Source organism: Stylophora pistillata, chromosome 8 (assembly GCF_964205215.1).
Source record: "Stylophora pistillata chromosome 8, jaStyPist1.2, whole genome shotgun sequence".
Classification (NCBI taxonomy): Eukaryota; Metazoa; Cnidaria; class Anthozoa; order Scleractinia; family Pocilloporidae; genus Stylophora; species Stylophora pistillata.
Genome location: NC_142526.1, coordinates 8858741 through 8875649, shown reverse-complemented (window position 1 = coordinate 8875649; position 16909 = coordinate 8858741). Strand labels below are relative to the sequence as shown.

General features: G+C 38.8%; 2 protein-coding genes across 7 annotated transcripts; both read left to right on the top strand.

Moving 5' to 3' along the window:
* The first annotated feature begins 4616 nt into the window (after nucleotides 1-4616).
* On the top strand, nucleotides 4617-6385 carry LOC148724819 (uncharacterized). Its single transcript, XM_088731292.1, has 3 exons — nucleotides 4617-4996; nucleotides 5578-5817; nucleotides 6038-6385. The coding sequence occupies exons 1-3, from the start codon at nucleotides 4844-4846 to the stop codon at nucleotides 6245-6247; spliced, it is 603 nt and encodes a 200-aa protein (XP_088587418.1). The 5' UTR covers nucleotides 4617-4843; the 3' UTR covers nucleotides 6248-6385.
* A 1565-nt stretch (nucleotides 6386-7950) lies between these two features.
* On the top strand, nucleotides 7951-14531 carry LOC148724818 (uncharacterized). Of its 6 annotated transcripts, XM_088731245.1 has the most exons (5): nucleotides 7951-8394; nucleotides 8916-9096; nucleotides 9791-9990; nucleotides 12582-12657; nucleotides 14311-14531. In XM_088731245.1, the coding sequence occupies exons 1-5, from the start codon at nucleotides 8012-8014 to the stop codon at nucleotides 14371-14373; spliced, it is 903 nt and encodes a 300-aa protein (XP_088587371.1). In that variant the 5' UTR covers nucleotides 7951-8011; the 3' UTR covers nucleotides 14374-14531. The 6 variants fall into 6 exon arrangements, 2 of the variants coding, with proteins under 2 accessions (XP_088587371.1, XP_088587370.1); XM_088731244.1 differs by lacking the exon at nucleotides 14311-14531 and having other exon boundaries at nucleotides 12582-12992; XR_015991020.1 differs by lacking the exons at nucleotides 7951-8394; nucleotides 8916-9096; nucleotides 9791-9990 and adding an exon at nucleotides 10385-10658 and having other exon boundaries at nucleotides 14311-14351.
* Nucleotides 14532-16909: the final 2378 nt, after the last annotated feature.

The following is a 16909-nucleotide window of genomic DNA, read 5'->3' as shown; positions in this document are numbered from 1 at the left end:
CAACAATTGTCACACTTTGCTATATCTGTCGCACTTTGTAATAACACTTGTCGCACTTTATAATTACACTTGTCACACTCTGTAATGAAAAAGCTGTTGCACTTTGTAGTAACAGACTTTACTACATCGCTTGCAGCGCCAGTGGGCAAGATGAAGTGAACCTTGTGTTCTGATTGGCTACCGGAGCAGGCAAGATGGGCCGATCTTGCCCGGTTGGGATTGCCTGCATTGATCTCGCGCATGAAATAAAAAAATAATTAGAACTATTTTCGTAATTCTTGGGCAATTTCGGCGATGGAAACGCAAAAACTGCTAGGTGATAATCAAAATAATGCAAACAGAAACGACTTTCGTGTGCTACAAATGGCTTTCGTTCCAGGCTTTTGAATTGAAGTAAGCGGCCGACCATTTAACTTTTGAGGAGAGGGGAAGGGGGGGGGGGGGGGTGTTTTCTGGTCATGAAAAAATTTTTTTCTAGCAATCTGCTGGGCAGGATATTTTTCCATTCTAAATGCTCTGCGGGATATTTTTTCCCTCCTGATTTCTCTGCAGGATTTTTTTTTTCCTCAAAGAAAAGGGTAATGTGTTTACATATACAAAATGTATTTACAAAATGTATTGACATTTACACTGTGGTCATTGCAGCAATAGTTCTAATATAGCTATGTTTTCGGAAAGTAATTCTTTACAATCGTTTTATATTACGTCAAATAAAGTGATGCACCACAGGCAGATGTGAAAACGTTTAGTTTCTCAATTAACAAAATTGATAATGTCAAAAAAACATTTCTGGCACTATGACAATCATAAAATTGTTTCATTTGCTGATAACGGATATGGTTTGCAGTTTTCAAAATTTTTATCTTGCAGCACAATTTTTATTCATGAAATATACAGCTACTGTTGATACACCTATCAATGCCATGCCCCAACAGGAGGAGTGTGCAATTAGGTGGAAAGAACAGACCATCGCACTTTGTAATAAACGAAAAGACGTAGCACCTTGTAATTACACTTGGTAAATGGTAGGAGGACAAACTAAGCCTGTCTCGATTGGGTTAGTAAAGTTGCTGGAAAGTCCCTCATTGAAATGCCGAAAACTTTCTAAAAAATTGTCCGGCTACCTAAATGTCAAAATTCGCCACATAAATGTTTGATACTTTTATATCAACGTTAAAATAAAACTTTAGTTTTCGTTAATCACAATAACTTTTAACAACAGTCAAGAATAGCTTGGAACTTAGACAGAGCTCGGTTCGCACTGACATGGGCGAAATTGGAATTTGGTCTTGTATGTTGGGGGTGAAACTATTCAATTCTCCTCTTCTGTTCGTAATCTTGGAGTGATACTCGATCTCAATGCTGATATGGAAGACCACATTAAAAAGATTTTCGAAATATGTCATTTCCATCTAACTGATATCAGTAAGATCAGTACATATTTGGATCGTGAATCTGCTTAAGCAATTATTCATTCTTTTGTGACCACTAACTTGGACTACAGTCTGTACTGCTATTTTATATGGATTACCTAAAGTTCTCTTAAACCGCCTACAGCTAGTGCAGAATAGGGCAGCGCGCATTGTAACATTTACAAAGAAGTATGAACATATAACTCCCATTTTAATAGATAAAAATAAAAATAAATAGAAATCCTAACATTAGGGTAGTCCCATCAGAACTTAAAGCTCTGCTATCAATAGGAGCCCTGGTGAATAGGATCCAAAAATAAATATAAAATAATAAAAAAGTCTTATTCAATATAATATTACAGAAAATTCTAATTAACGTGACTATTATAAACAACATATCCATGATAAAAAAAAGATTTCTTGGCTGTTTCAGTTCTAGCGCGAGGCAAATGAAGCAAATTTTCCTGTCTTGTTCTGGTATTATTAGGGTTAGGGTTGGGTTTAGAGGACAATTACCAAAAATACATTTATTAACCACTTTAAAAGTATGTTCGTCTCTTCTCGACTGTAATAACATTTACTGAAAGGCCATTTAAGATCCATTAAAGCTTGACCACTATCGTTAGATTTTGAAACAATTTTGGATGCCCTTCTTTGAAAATTATCCAGAAGTCCGGCATTGCTAAAACTTGGGTGTGGCCAGTCATAGTTTTCAAATCGGTTCAGTTCTTTGCTTTTGATTCCAAAATAGCGCAGTTTCCTGAAAAAAAAAAGAATGATCTATTGTGTTGAATGCCTTACGCAAGTCCACAAAAGCTAGTCGTCAGGAACTTTGCTCTGAGACAGTGAAGCATTAATTATTGCTTGAAACGTCAGCTTTTGTAATCGTTACGGTGGCCAATTTACCATTTCAACTTTGTTGATATATCCAAATTATTTCGTTACTCCCACCGACGCAGCCCCAAACAGTTTCTTTCGAAACTATCAGCCTTTATTAATTATTGCTGTTAATAGGTTTTGTGACTATTGCAGAAGCGTCCTTTAGAAGTCTTTGTGGAATGTTATCTAAGCCCACTGCTTTGCCTGATTGAAGTCGTCGGCCTTCCGACTGAACAGCAGTTTCAGAACTGTCATTAAACAGAAAAGTAGCGTTCGTAGCTTCTGTTAAAGATATACTTCACGAGAGTTTCGATGCAGCATTTACAAACGATTTGCAAAGGTTGACAGCTGTATTTACGAATGTATTGTTGAAATAATTTGCGATTGAGCTCTTTTCAGTTATAACTTGACCGTCGACTTTGAGTTGTGGAGATGGTTCTTTGCTTTCGGAAGGGAGGATTTTCTTAACTGTAGTAATCTAGTAGTAGTAAATACTTTTATTTAGCTAGGGTAACTCCTAAATACGTATGATGCACGATCCTCGCAGTAGATAGCGCTATTTAAGCAATAGCGAAAATCAGACCTGAAAAAAATCCGGCCTGTACGGGACTCGAACCACTGACCTCTGCGATACTAGTGCAGCGCTCTACCAATTGAGCTAACAAGCCAACTGGGAGCAGGCCGTTAAGTTGATTCGTAATAAGCACTAGTATCGCAGAGGTCAGTGGTTCGAGTCCCATACAAGCCTGACTTTTTTCAGGTCTGACTTTCGCTATTGCTTAAATAGCGCTATCTACTGCGAAGATCGTGCATCATACGTATCTAATACCGCAGTTCAAAATATATGAACTTCATATATTTCATTCTATCTGGTAACTCCTAAAGTTACAAAAACTGATATCCTTAGAGGCCCTTGGAGATTCACCAAGAAATATATCCAATTTTCTCAGCTTTTTTACCAGCTCCTACTCTTTGCGTTCTTGTTCGAATAAGTTACTCAAGGACCTAAATTGTGGAACAGCATACCCGCATCTTTAAGAAATGCCGATTCCTTGAATTCTTCCAATAAAGACATATTTAATTCGCCAAGCTTTTTTGATTTGTAAATATATTTCTGTTTAATTTCCATGTTTATATAATGTAGCTGTTAGATTTTTCAGTGTTTTTAAATACATTTTGTGATACTTTTACGCGCCTAGAGCAATTAGTGATATAGATGCTACATAGATAAAGTTTATTATTATTACCATTGTTGTTATTATTATTAGTAGTTGATAAATATTCAAGAAATTCGCACAAATTTAAGTTTTCCGTGAACTTTGATGATTTCGCGCTTGATATGTGCTCTAAACCTATATTTTGAGCACAATCTATGTAGAAATAGATTATTATCTCTTAGGTACAGTTCATGCGCCAAGGTTTTCCGAAAATCACCCGCACGAGACATGATCGATCGTTGCTTTTTTCACGTGAGTGTTGTTGACAGTGTAACCAAAGAGGCGATGAGACTCACTACCTCGTGTTAAGTAGTGAATTGATAGAATCTTTTACCCTGAATTTTGTTATCACCCACTTCATTTTTATTTTTGTGCCCTTCACTTCGGCATCTCTAAGTATTTTCACAAGGTCGCCCTCTTTCCTCCTTGCGAACCAAGAACCAGCACTTTTTTTCTGAAGATTTTCTTTCGCCACGTACTTCTTTCACTCCGACAAGTTCCTCTTAAAAAATTTCTCCGAGTATGCCAATCTTGGAACTCGGACACTCGTCATTGTCCATACTTCAGAAATGTGCATTTGTTTCGCGAGAGAAATGGTTTAGTCTTCGTGGCGAAGATTGAAAATGACTCTCGACCAATGAGGGAATGAGAATTTCTATGGTTATTGTGAAAAGGCCACAAACAAAGTGCGAAAATTTTATTTCAAAGAACGACAGAACAAAGGGCCGCAGCTCCGCCTCTCGTTTTCGCAGCAGTAGCGGTTTCTTAGCATTCACAAAATAAGTAGTAAAATACAGCAAATCAAGCATCGGAACAGCATCAAGATGAATCTCATGGACATTAACAGGCTTACTGATGATCCAGTCCTCAATGTAATAACCTGGCTACAGCGGCAGAACTTGATAGCTAGTCCTCTGAGATGCGTGCCATGAAATAGAGGAATGGAATTAGTAGAGAGAAATCCAGACCACGTAGATGGATATGTGTGGTAAGAATAGACAGTACCAATACTAAACTTTTTTAAATATCTACTTTCTATCACCGACATACTACTAGGTAGTTTAGCATTGAAATAAGTGATCATCATAAATCGGAATTCCTAACGAGTTAGACCACTGCTTTCCCTTTTCCAAATTTAAGCAAAATGACTAACAATCGATCCTTGTCTATAATTATTAAATATTTTTCTTTATAAGGAGATGCAAAGGCTGTAGAGGCAAAAAGTCTCTGAGAGAAGGCAGTTTTTTCGCCGAGTTTCCCCGGATTCCTCTGAAAAAACTCCTAATTGTGATCTATCTGTGGAGTCAGCGCGAGTTGCGCTCTAGAGTTTCTTCCATGGTTGGATTGACAAAAAACACCGTTGGACGTGTGTTTGCCACGCTCCGCTTCATTTGTAAGAGAGATATAGAAGATAGACCAGTCACCCCATTTGGCGGGCGTGTGTACGTGGCCAAGTGTGACGAAAGTCAATTCAAGCACAAATCGAAGGTGAGTAAGTGCACTGTAATTTTCATTTCAAACGGAGGCTTCTGTTTGAAAACTTAGTTTTGTAGCAACTTCTTGACAACTTTTAAAGGAAATCTATCAATTTCCGGGCTCGCCAAGTCTCATTTATTTATTTGCTTATGGTTTGACAGAGGTTACGCCCCCTTTTAAGATTGCCCCCTTGTAATACGCCCGCCTTTACTAGCTTACAACATCCCAAAATCAGAGTAGTCTATAGATTTTCCGCCAAGTATCAGACACATCCAACTCTCCGTACGGAAAAATTATTTTACCACGAAATATTAATAGGGTTTGATCCACAAGCATTTTTTCTTGCTGCAAGTCATACATGTGCTCGCGAGCACAGCCAGGTTGAAGAATTGTCCGTTTTTCTGGCTACCGTGCCCATGATACAAGAACGCCTAACACCCGCCATTAAATCTGGTAAGAAGGAGGGTTTATATGCCAGGAGGGTGCTTGATTTGAACTTGATGCTTTCGCACGCATCAAGTCAAAGTTAATCGTTATTTTGACAAGCATGAATGCCAATGTAAATCTCCGTTTTAAAAATTTAATCGTTATAGTATCAAAGAGGTCGCAGGGCCAGCGATGAAGTGTGGGTGTTTGGCGTGATCTCTACGGAACACAGTCCTTGTCGCGGCTACTTTCAAGTTGTAAGGAGAAGAGACCGCCGAACATTGTCCAATATTCTTCAAAGGGTCCTCCTGCCTGGGTCAGAAGTGCACACTGACGACTGGGCTGCGTACAGGAACCTTCATCAGTACGTTCCTAACGTGACCATGCACAGAATAGTAGTAGTAGTAGTAGAAACTTTATTAGAGTGTCAAAAAACCGTCTAGCCAGGGAACAAATCCCCTACTAATTTGGGGACACCAATTAGGGGAGAATATACAAACTAAATACAGTAGTAGATAAAATATCTATAGTTAACTTATTAAGAGATTTATAGTAAAAACACACAGAAGTCAAAATGAACAAAGGCTACAGCCTGCGCAACCATCATCTAAAATAGTTGTCCATCAGAACAACTTCGTTGATCTCGTTACTGGCGTACATACGCAAGAGGCAGAGTCGGCGTGGGCGCGCGTCAAGTACCACGTAAAGAGGGAGAAAGGAATCCGCCAAGGGGACATCCAGGATTTCCTTGACGAACACATGTTGCGAAATTGGCGCGGGCTGGAAGCCGTTTACGAAAATGTTCTGGCAATAGTACCAACGTACTATCCCTTATAAATATTAGCAACTCCATGAAAACTCCAGTATGCCTCTTGAAAAGTGTTTGTTTTATTCACCCCAAAACGAAGTGTTCGGGCTTTGATAAGGCCAAAACAAGGCGGAAACAGCATCGCTTTTCCTAAACTTGCAACACAGCAAGGGGCAATTTCCTTTATATCTTTTACTCAGCGAGGCTAAGCAATCTTGGAATTGTGAACAATTTCCATACCGACACTTTCGGCTTAATTTTTCGCTTTTTTTTTCTCGCACATCGCCTCTAAATAAATAGTTGAAATAAAGTGAGTCTCGCGACTTAATAAACTGACATAGGCAGAAGGTGATGATTATTGCCAATGTGACACAAAGTAAGGAATCATTCGTTGAAATCAAAACGGATGGGTTAGCTCAATGAAACTCTGAAAGGCTCGCACTTGCTTAATTAATGGTTTATTTCATCCATTCATTTCTTTTGTGATAATAGATAGGTTTTCACAACTTATTTAAACAATAGCCTATTTTCTGTGACTCCACCTACACAAAGGAAATACTGTTGGCGGTTTTTACATAATTTTGATTTCAGTATCAACAAGATGCGAACAACTATGCCCATCAAATAAAATGAAAAGTCCTTTTCGTCGATAGGTAATGGTGGCCATAATAATTTGTACTTTTATACACTGTAAAGGTTCTAGAGAAAGGAATCGTTTATTCAAAGCGAAACTGATTTCGATAGGTTTGCTCATCCAAACAATAAAGGTTCGCACTTCCTTAGTTAATAGTTGATTTTATCCATTCATTATTTTCTGACAATAATATTGGTTGTCACAACTTATTTAAACAATACCCCCCTTCCTGTTAATCCAGCCACACATAACCGCAAATACTGTCGGCGGTTATCACAACTTTAGATAAGCAATTTTGATTTCAGTAGAAACAGAACTTTATACAACGAAGCGAAGCACTTGTCAAACTTGAAAAGTAGTATTGTCGTAATGAAATCGACAATAACTCAAGAATTAATGTCATTCCAAAACTAAGCAAGGTATAATTCGAAATCTGCAGACGTGCTCTACGTATTCTTGAATCACTTATTCGACATGATTTTTTAAAACAACTTAAATGGTGAAAATATGCAGACATTGGAGATCTCAGCCTGTGGAAAATGTTTATCTAAACAAAATGCAATCTTCCCATTTATAAGAACAGTACCAGGAAGTATCTCTTAAAATAATCTTTGTCCCATGAACACTTTTTGTCATTGAATAAGGTGTGGAAATACAACTTTAATATACCTGTTAGCAAAGTGCGCGAGTGCTTGTCAAGAGTCACTGTGGTTTACTTTCCTATTGGTTGTTGAAGGGAAGTTGTTTCCTGTGAATTTTGATATTCCACCACGTAGGCGGTTTATTCCTTCACACTCCTAACAAAAGTTAGAGAGAGAGAAAGAGAGATAGCCTCCGAGCGAAGAGAAACGACAAGCCATTTTAAACTGACCAAACATGAGTCACTCTCGTTCGGTTTTTGACTACATCGCATTCAGCGATTCTGTCCCAGCTGAATACCTGTGTAATGTTTGGTAAGTTGAAGTTATTACCATTTGCTATAAATATTTAACTTGTGACTTGAATGGATAATACACTTCACGCCATTTTCGGAATAACATGCCAGCCTGGAGCTATTTTCCTGACCTTACTTCGCCTTCTCTTTTACAGCAAGAATCCCATTCTAGACGCAGAACTAGCAACACCGTGTGGCCATTCCTTTTGTGGTTTCTGCGTGGATATGTTTAAGAAAACAAGTCAAGGGCAATCCAGCACATGCGAGATGTGCCGTCAGCCTGTGACGGCGTTCTGCTCAAACCGCCTCGCGAATACTATGCTTGGGATGGTCCATGGGCAGTGCAAGTGCTGCGGAGAGAATATTGCGCTAAACCGGGCCAAAGATCACCTAGAACGGTGTCCGGAGTTAGAATTAAATTGTCAAGAATGCCAAGAAAGCATGAAAAGGAAACAAATAGACGCTCACAAAGCGACGTGTCCAATGGTGGAAGTCCTCTGCAAATGTGGCATCAGCTTCAAAAGAAAAGATAAAAAGAAACACGGAGATCTAACTTGTAGTGTTACAGAGGTGCCTTGCCCACTTAAATGTGGACAAAATATCACGAGGTAATTTCAGATAGGACTTTTGGAAGATACGTGAGTTAAGCCTTGTCTTTTCGCAAAACTTGCAACGTGATACCAACTTTTTTTTTATCTCCTTGTGGCATCAGAAGGGCAGATTCTAATTATGGGTATCTTTTGATTTCTATGATTCCTTTACGTACCTCAAGAGCAAACATATAAAGAGAGTATCTTAGCTGATTTCTTTATGTAATCATGATATCGTTATTGTTTTGCCTAATTTCATATAATTCCCTTCACCACGCTTAAGTATACTTTAAATTATGATGATCCAAAGAGTAACCTATCCTGTTAAAATTATCCTTAAATGCGCTTACGATGGAATCATATCATCCGATGTTTCCGAGTAGCCTGATTGCTTAGAGGTTATGTAACGTATTAATCATTCAGCTCTCGAACAGCCTGGTGTTACAAGCTGTACCAGTAAGAAGCAAAACACGGCATAAGGATGTGAGATGATTAATACTGCATGTCATTTTTGACAAGGTTTCTTTTTATTTCAAAAGGAGTTTAATACCATCTCATTCGATTGATTGTGGAGAAAGAATGTGTATCTGCGCTATGAAACGTTGCGAAAAGGCAATACGAAGGAAAAACAAGGAGGAACACATGGAGGGAAACCAAAGAAAATATTTGTCCCTAATGACCAAGGAACGCCAGAAACTTCTCTGGAACGTCCTCGCTAAGGTAGGTGGATGATTAAATGTGCAAATAAAGGAGGGGTGGGTATCGACTGTTAGCGTTTTTTTCTTTTTTCTTTTTGCTCTTAACTCAAAAAAGCCATAATTTGGGTTGGAGTTTTTTAATGCAATAGAAATTTGTTTCCTTTAAATGTATCATATATAATTAAACAGTTTCAGTCACTTTTAACAAAGCTCGCGTTGCAATAGCCTTCTACGCAGACGTTCTTTGGGCTCGTCACGCAATCTTCCTCCCCCACGAGCTAAGAAATAAAATAGCTACTCTTAAGGATCAATTTTTGACCCCGTTTCTTTAAAATTCGCTTTTGTAAGCAACGAGCCGTTTCGTTGGCCATTTTGTTGACCATAATATTGTGGTTTTGTGCGCGTCGTTTTCGTCTTTCGCCCACGCCCTAGGCGATCGATGCAATACTGCAAAAAGGCTTAGGGTTTTATTACGACAACTAATAGCCAAAGTACTGGTTTGAAATAATGATAGAATAATTCCCTGGTGTAACATGTGGTACATTTTGCTCATCGCTCTAGATTTTCCTCGCCTTTAAATCTACGGAGCTCCTAAAAATAGGGAGCGCCTGTGAACATACGAAAATCCTTACGAAACTCGCTAGGCACATTACTTTACATGACATGTTTTCCATATGTTTTATCTCAAAAGTATGTATATTATTTTCTTTTTTCAGGTACCACAAAACATAAAACCAACACCAAATGGAATGGTTACTGTATTCACCTGGACATTACCCGCAGCAAAGCCGAATGCAGTAATGCGCTCTCCAATATTTGAAAAGTGGGAGAGACAGCGGTGTATCCTGGTCGACACCAATGACTGCACTTATCTTCAGTACTCCCAAGGTGCTGATTCAGCGTGCGTATCTGTGAGGTAAGTTTCTAAATCTTGACAATGAACATATCAGAGTCAGTTGCTGCTGCAGAGTAGACCCTATGTATCCTAGTTTCATTACTGAGAGCAAATAAACTTCAGTCAGAGGGTGTGGATAAAACGTGGCCTAGGCCATGGCCTACCCTGTGGACCACCCTATGGCCTAACGTATGGCCTACCGGTAGGCAGATTTTTAAGAACATAAAAATAAAATCAGTAAGAGTCGAACGAATACGCTGGCGTACGAAAGGGTATACTAAGAGGTCGCTAACACGATTTTCAACGTCCGAGGGAACGAAACACTGCAAATATCACAGCACTCAACTATACCGGTAGGTTGAGGGGGAGGGGAGAGGTGGGGCTAATATATTGCGTGGTCGCAAAGACGTATTTCCTTTCCTAAACGGCTGTTGCCATTTGAAAAGGTCAATTTTGCCATTTTGAAACGGTCGTTGTCATTTGTCGAAACAGTCGTTGCCATTTTGTAATGAATGGAAACGACTGTTCTCGGAAATGGCAACGACCGTTTCAAAATGGCAACGGTCGTTTACGAAAGGGAAAATTGCGTCGCAGAGGATATGCAAAATGGCGGTCAGTTGGTGACATATAGTGGAGTGCTAGTGTAAAAATGTAATCAGGAACGGCGTTATATCGGAGAGCATATCCGGGTAAGAAAAAGCTAACATAACGTGCCAGGCCAATTTTTTAAGTGCTGTAGAGTATTGAATTTGCAACGAGCACCCCGGGACACGCACGCATCGCCGTCGTAAACATTTCGCAAACTTTACTTGCTTTTTCCAAAGAAAGGGCCAGTATTGCACTAATTTGAAAGGAGAGCTGATATGATGATGTTTGCCCAAAAGTTGCGTTTAACCGGCTTCTGTTCCTCGATTTCGTTATTCTATCAGAAGGTTAAGAAATTTTGATAGGAATGTGGCCCCCAAAACAACAGAAGAAATTCGTTGGTAAGACAGTACTCAGGAAAACGTTGAAAGGTTTCCAGCAATGCTATCCTTTTAAAGATCTGACCACCGGTAGGCCATAGGGTAGGCCACAGGGTAGGCCACGTTTTGTCCACACACTTTCTCAGAACGATCTTCGTACACCAAGAGAAATGGGCTCCAAACCTTGTTTGTTTGCAAGCAGCAAAAAAGGGACTTTAATGTCTTGCTCTTATCCCTAGAAGATTTTACGTTAATTCTGGTATAACCAGCATCAAATGTGATTAATCGAATGAAAAAAATTGACACATCCAAAATTTAAACTTCAGGAACTGCAGTTATTTAATTAAAACAGGTTGAGTTTATTATCTGAATATATCAACAAAGTTGAAATGGTAAATTGGCCACCGTTACGATTACGTTGCTTTTACCTAATCATTCTAAGCAACACATGGCAATCTGCGGTCTTTCCTTACACCTAGGTAGCCCGGAAAGCCAGAAAACTCTTGAACAAAAGCTCATCTTTCAAACCGGCAGTCTAAATCCCACAGGTATCAACGAACGCTTTTCATTCCACTGATTTATTCGTGTTTTTCTCGTTGCCATGTTCCCACCAATCATGTAGCTCCTTTTTCTGCCTTCAAAAGCACACACAACCCACAATTCCTTTATTCACTTCGACAAAGGGCTAATGCTCGAAATGTCGGCTTTTATAATAGTAATGGTGGCCAATTTACCATTTCAACTTTGTTGATATATTCAAATTACTTCGTTACCCCCACCGACGCAGCCCCAAACAGTTTCTTTAGAAACTTTCAGCCTTTATGAGTTTATTATCAACGACTTGAGAACCTTGATATAGTTGAAGAACATCAGATACATTAGGAGACTTATGGGAGGGAGAGGGCCCCTGACTGACCTTAGTGCCATATTTACACATACATTTCATTTTTGTCTCTCAAAAAGGGTAACATGTTGTTAGATAATTGCCTGGTAAGCAGAGAAAAATTAGACTTGAGAATACACATTCTCTTACTCCCGATCCATTTATTCGTAATATATAGCTTTAGCCAAGCCTAAAAGCGGAGCTCCCAAGTTCATAATATCAATGATAACATAAAAGAAGTGCAAATGCCAGAACTTGCCTGAGACACCCCTCCCTTCGTTTTGATAGTCTCCCCTACCCTACCTGTGGAAGTTGAAGGCACGGACGCATGTACGTACGTACGCTCGGTCAGGCACGTGAAAAACAAACGAAAAGAGGTTAACCATAATTATTCCATGGGTATGGGGGTCTACCCCATACGCGCTTCGTGCACGTGGGAGCCCCACCATGAATTAAACTTCACAGTATTAGATAGTGGTTAAGGTATGTGCAAGAAATAAAACTGTAGACATAAATTGAGGCGAGGAGCACTGATTTGCCCGAAAATATCCTCAGAATTGGAGAAATAAGTAAAGAGCACTTTTGTGCTAAGGGATGGGTGTGGATTTGTGCCCTGGTTTGTTCAAAAGGTGGCTTGTTAGGAATGAATGTAATCACTTAAATACCCTGTATTCAAGGCAGTTAATTGACAGACTATGTCATTAGGAACGTTTCATACACTTACTTCATTGTCATGTAACGGCATTTATCTCGTTTATCAACAGTTGTACCTTGAGGAAAGCTGGTGACAAGGCAAGAATTTACATAGTGCCTGTGGTGAAACTGTCAGAAGGCAAGATGGTGAGGCTTGCCAATAAAATGCCTCAAAGCACAACACATGCAACAATGAAATTAGAGATGCTAGTACCCGAAATTGTTGAGGATTAAAGAAATTTCATCCTAAAGTTGTAACACTATTTCAATTGAAGCTTGTAATACTATTTTAATTGAATTGAATTTCTTCACTCCTCAACTTTAGAAAGTGCTACTATAGGAAAATTAATTACCTGATGAGGGAATTTGCAATTTGTGCAATATTAGTTTTTGGCATGCAATTTGATGTGGAATTGGTGAGTCAAGTATGGCTTTTCCTTGAATCATATGGATGAATAAAAGTTAATAAGAAGTAAAGAAAACAGCAATGATATACTTTTTTTGTCCTGAGTACAAAACAAAAGATGCAAAACAGTATCACTGAGCCTCATTTTCCACTCACAATTCCATGCTAAATCCCTCGCTTTATGAACCATCAAAATGCAAGTTTTTATTGAATTATGCAATTCTATAATGAGACTGCATCCCTCTATGAAATCTTAAAAAAATTGAAAACAAATATTGAGATGATGTCAAAAGTCTAACAAAATTTTTGCATCAAATTTAATAACTAAGATTTGTCTCCAGAACATGAGCATGATGATTTGGCTGGATTAATTGGCAATACACTACGCTAATTCATACCTCCCTGACATGATTGAATTTAAAGCTACCTTTGTTTCATTTTAATTTATACTCGTTAATGTTACATCCATAGTATAGGAAAGGCCAAATTTAGTGTTTGGTTAACTCCTCAGCCTTATTTGATTTTACCAAATTTTAAATCATCCAAATACATGTAATTAAATCTGGTTGGAGAGGAGTGGAAGTTATGTGTATTGTAAATAACTGCAAATGTGCTAAACTCAGAAATACTTGTTGATAAAGTCTATACATCACATAGACAGAGAGAGCTTTTTATCCATAATTGATGTAAAAACTAGGAACTTAATTCTCCAGAATCAATAAATACATATATACTACGAAGAATAGAAGCAAATTTTTAATCCATCATAAAGGTCTCTCATGGTACCCATATAATTTCAAAGAGTGGAAATTTTATTATAGTGGAAAATATGCTAAAGAAGTTGTCAATTTTTTATTTTGATTATCCCTTGTACTTCTTTTTAATGAAATATTTATTCAATACCCATATTGTAATTCACACATTTTTTTTAAAGCATTAACTATTTACCTCTTGCTTATTTTTAATGACATGAATTTCAGATGTAAGGATTTTGTTGAGTGTCTTAAAGAATGAGTGGCTCATAGGAAGTAGGCACTGTGCCTATATTGAGTGTCATCATCTCATTATTAATCTGTAGAAAACATCAAACTCTTTTTGTTTATATTGCATGGATAAATTTTTCAAACAAACTTAGTTGTAATGCAAGTGGTAGATGAGTGTTTTATCCAAGTTAAACTTCATTTCCCTTCCTTTCTTCAAAAAACGTGATGAGATATATTATTAATAGTTTGTCTATTTGCATGTATTTTAATGCTGTCAATACAAATATAATCAAAGTGAATAAGGTCCAGGTTTAGCACCAGGCAAAGTGTATTCAATATCTGTAGTTTTTTAATAAATTTCAAATAAACTTTGGAAACTTATTTGCAATGACCCTTTTAATTACTTACTAGGTTTATTCCAATCTCTTTGCCTTTTGCCTGATAGACTGTGGGAATGAGCAGGTTTGCTACTGACAATAGTTATGATCCCAAATGGGTTTCTGTGCTTTTCAATATTACAAACAATGGATTCGAAGATGCAACATTTTCATATAAATTTTAAACTATTGTTAACCCTAAACCTTGACCTCTCAACAAATACATGAAAAGTGATTGTATTCAACCCATTGGTCCTAAAATGTGTACCATACTTTCAGGGTTTTATGTTTGATTCACATCTTCAAGGGTCTTAATACAGATCATATAAGAGTTGTAAATTTCTGATTTATGTTGGAGCTTCAAATTCATACTTTACAACCAGATCAAAACCTTCCACTCAGGGATTGCCTTACATTTACGGGTCTTATAATCAGGGGTTCTTACAATCAGGGGTCTTACAGTCAGAGGTTCTTACAATCAGGGGTTCTTACAATCAGGGGTTCTTACAATCAGGGGTTCTTACAATCGGGTCTTACAATCAGGGGTCTTACAGTAAGGGGTTCTTACAATCAGGGGTTCTTACAATCAGGGGTTCTTACAAACAGGGGTTCTTACAATCAGGGGTCTTACAGTAAGGGGTTCTTACAATCAGGGGTTCTTACAATCAGGGGTCTTACAATCAGGGGTTCTTACAATCAGGGGTTCTTAAAATCAGGGGTTCTTACAAACAGGGGTCTTACAGTCAGGGGTTCTTACAATCAGGGGTTCTTACAATCAGGGGTTCTTACAATCAGGGGTTCTTACAATCAGGGGTTCTTACAAACAGGGGTCTTACAGTAAGGGGTTCTTACAATCAGGGGTTCTTACAATCAGGGGTCTTACAGTCAGGGGTCTTACAATCAGGGGGTCTTACAATCAGGGGTTCTTACAATCAGGGGTTCTTACAGTCAGGGGTTCTTACAATCAGGGGTCTTGCAATCAGGGGTTCTTACAGTCAGGAAATCTTACAATCAGAGGTTCTTACAATCAGGGATTCTTACAAACAGGGGTGTTGCAATCAGGGGTTCTTACAAACAGGGGTCTTGCAATCAGGGGTTCTTACAGTCAGGAAATCTTACAATCAGAGGTTCTTACAATCAGGGATTCTTACAATCAGGGGTCTTACAATCAGGAGTTCTTACAATCGGGGGTTCTTACAATCAGGGGTCTTAACATCAGGGGTCTTACAGTCAGGGGTTCTTACAATCAGGGGTTCTTACAATCAGGGGTCTTACAATCAGGGGTCTTACAGTCAGGGGTTCTTACAATCAGGGGTTCTTACAGTCAGGGGGTCTTACAATCAGGGGTTCTTACAATCAGGGGTCTTACAGTCAGGGGTTCTTACAATCAGGGGTCTTACAATCAGGGGTTCTTACAATCAGGGGTCTTACAATCAGGGGTCTTACAGTCGGGTTCTTACAGTCAGGGGTTCTTACAGTCAGGGGTTCTTACAGTCAGGGGTTCTTACAGTCAGGGATTCTTAAAATCAGGGGTTCTTACAATCAGGGGTTCTTACAATCAGGGGTTCTTACATTCAGGGATTGTTACAATCAGGGGTTCTTACAATCAGGGGTTCTTACACTCAGGGGTTGTTACAATCAGGGGTCTTACAGTCAGGGGTTCTTACAATCAGGGGTCTTACAGTCAGGGGTTCTTACAATCAGGGGTTCTTACAATCAGGGGTTTTACAGTCAGGGGTTCTTACAATCAGGGGTTCTTACATTCAGGGGTTGTTACAATCAAGGGTTCTTACAATCAGGGGTTCTTACAATCAGGGGTCTTACAATCAGGGGTTCTTACAAACAGGGGTTCTTACAATCAGGGGTTCTTACAATCAGGGGTATTAAAATCAGGGGTTCTTACAATCAGGGGTATTACAGTCAGGGGTTCTTACAATCAGGGGTATTAAAATCAGGGGTTCTTACAATCAGGGGTATTAAAGTCAGGGGTTCTTTCAATCAGGGGTCTTACAGGCAGGGGTTCTTAAAATCAGGAGTTCTTACAATCAGGGGTTCTTACAATCAGGGGTCTTACAGTCAGGGGTCTTAAAATCAGGGGTTCTTACAATCAGGGGTTCTTAAAATCAGGGGTCTTACATTCAGGGGTTTATATCAGTGTGTTTTATATGAAAGAATGTGCCCAGATGTTGATATTGATCGTTGTTCCTTACGTTCAGGGGTTTACATCAATGTGTCTTACACGAATGGGCTGTGCCCAGATGTTGATATTGATCGTTGCTCCTTACGTTCAGGGGTTTATATCAGTGTGTCTTACACGAATGGGCTATGCCCAGATGTTGATATTGATCGTTGGTCCTTACGTTCATGGGTTTATATCAGTGTGTCTTACACGAGTGGGCTATGCCCAGATGTTGATATTGTTCGTTGTTTCTTACATCCACGGGTTTTAATCAATGTGTCTTACATGATGAGCTGTAGGCAGAACTTATCTTAGTATCTTACGGTTAGGGGTCTGTGTTGATCGTAACTCTTTACATACAGTGCGTATTCTGTGCCCAGATGTTGATATTGATTAATTGAACTTAAAATGTCACATCCATGTTAAACGTGTGTCCAGTTGTTTATTGCGATGG

What these genes read in the sequence shown, in the direction of transcription:
- LOC148724818 (XM_088731244.1), top strand. Translation starts at nt 8,012, where the DNA reads ATGTTTAAGAAAACAAGTCAAGGGCAATCCAGCACATGCGAGATGTGC. An exon ending in TGTGGACAAAATATCACGAG is followed by an intron (nt 8,395 to 8,915) that starts GTAATTTCAGAT and finishes TTATTTCAAAAG; the next exon opens with GAGTTTAATACCATCTCATT. An exon ending in TCTGGAACGTCCTCGCTAAG is followed by an intron (nt 9,097 to 9,790) that starts GTAGGTGGATGA and finishes TTCTTTTTTCAG; the next exon opens with GTACCACAAAACATAAAACC.
- LOC148724819 (XM_088731292.1), top strand. Translation starts at nt 4,844, where the DNA reads ATGGTTGGATTGACAAAAAACACCGTTGGACGTGTGTTTGCCACGCTC. An exon ending in AATTCAAGCACAAATCGAAG is followed by an intron (nt 4,997 to 5,577) that starts GTGAGTAAGTGC and finishes TAATCGTTATAG; the next exon opens with TATCAAAGAGGTCGCAGGGC. An exon ending in ACAGAATAGTAGTAGTAGTA is followed by an intron (nt 5,818 to 6,037) that starts GTAGAAACTTTA and finishes GTTGTCCATCAG; the next exon opens with AACAACTTCGTTGATCTCGT.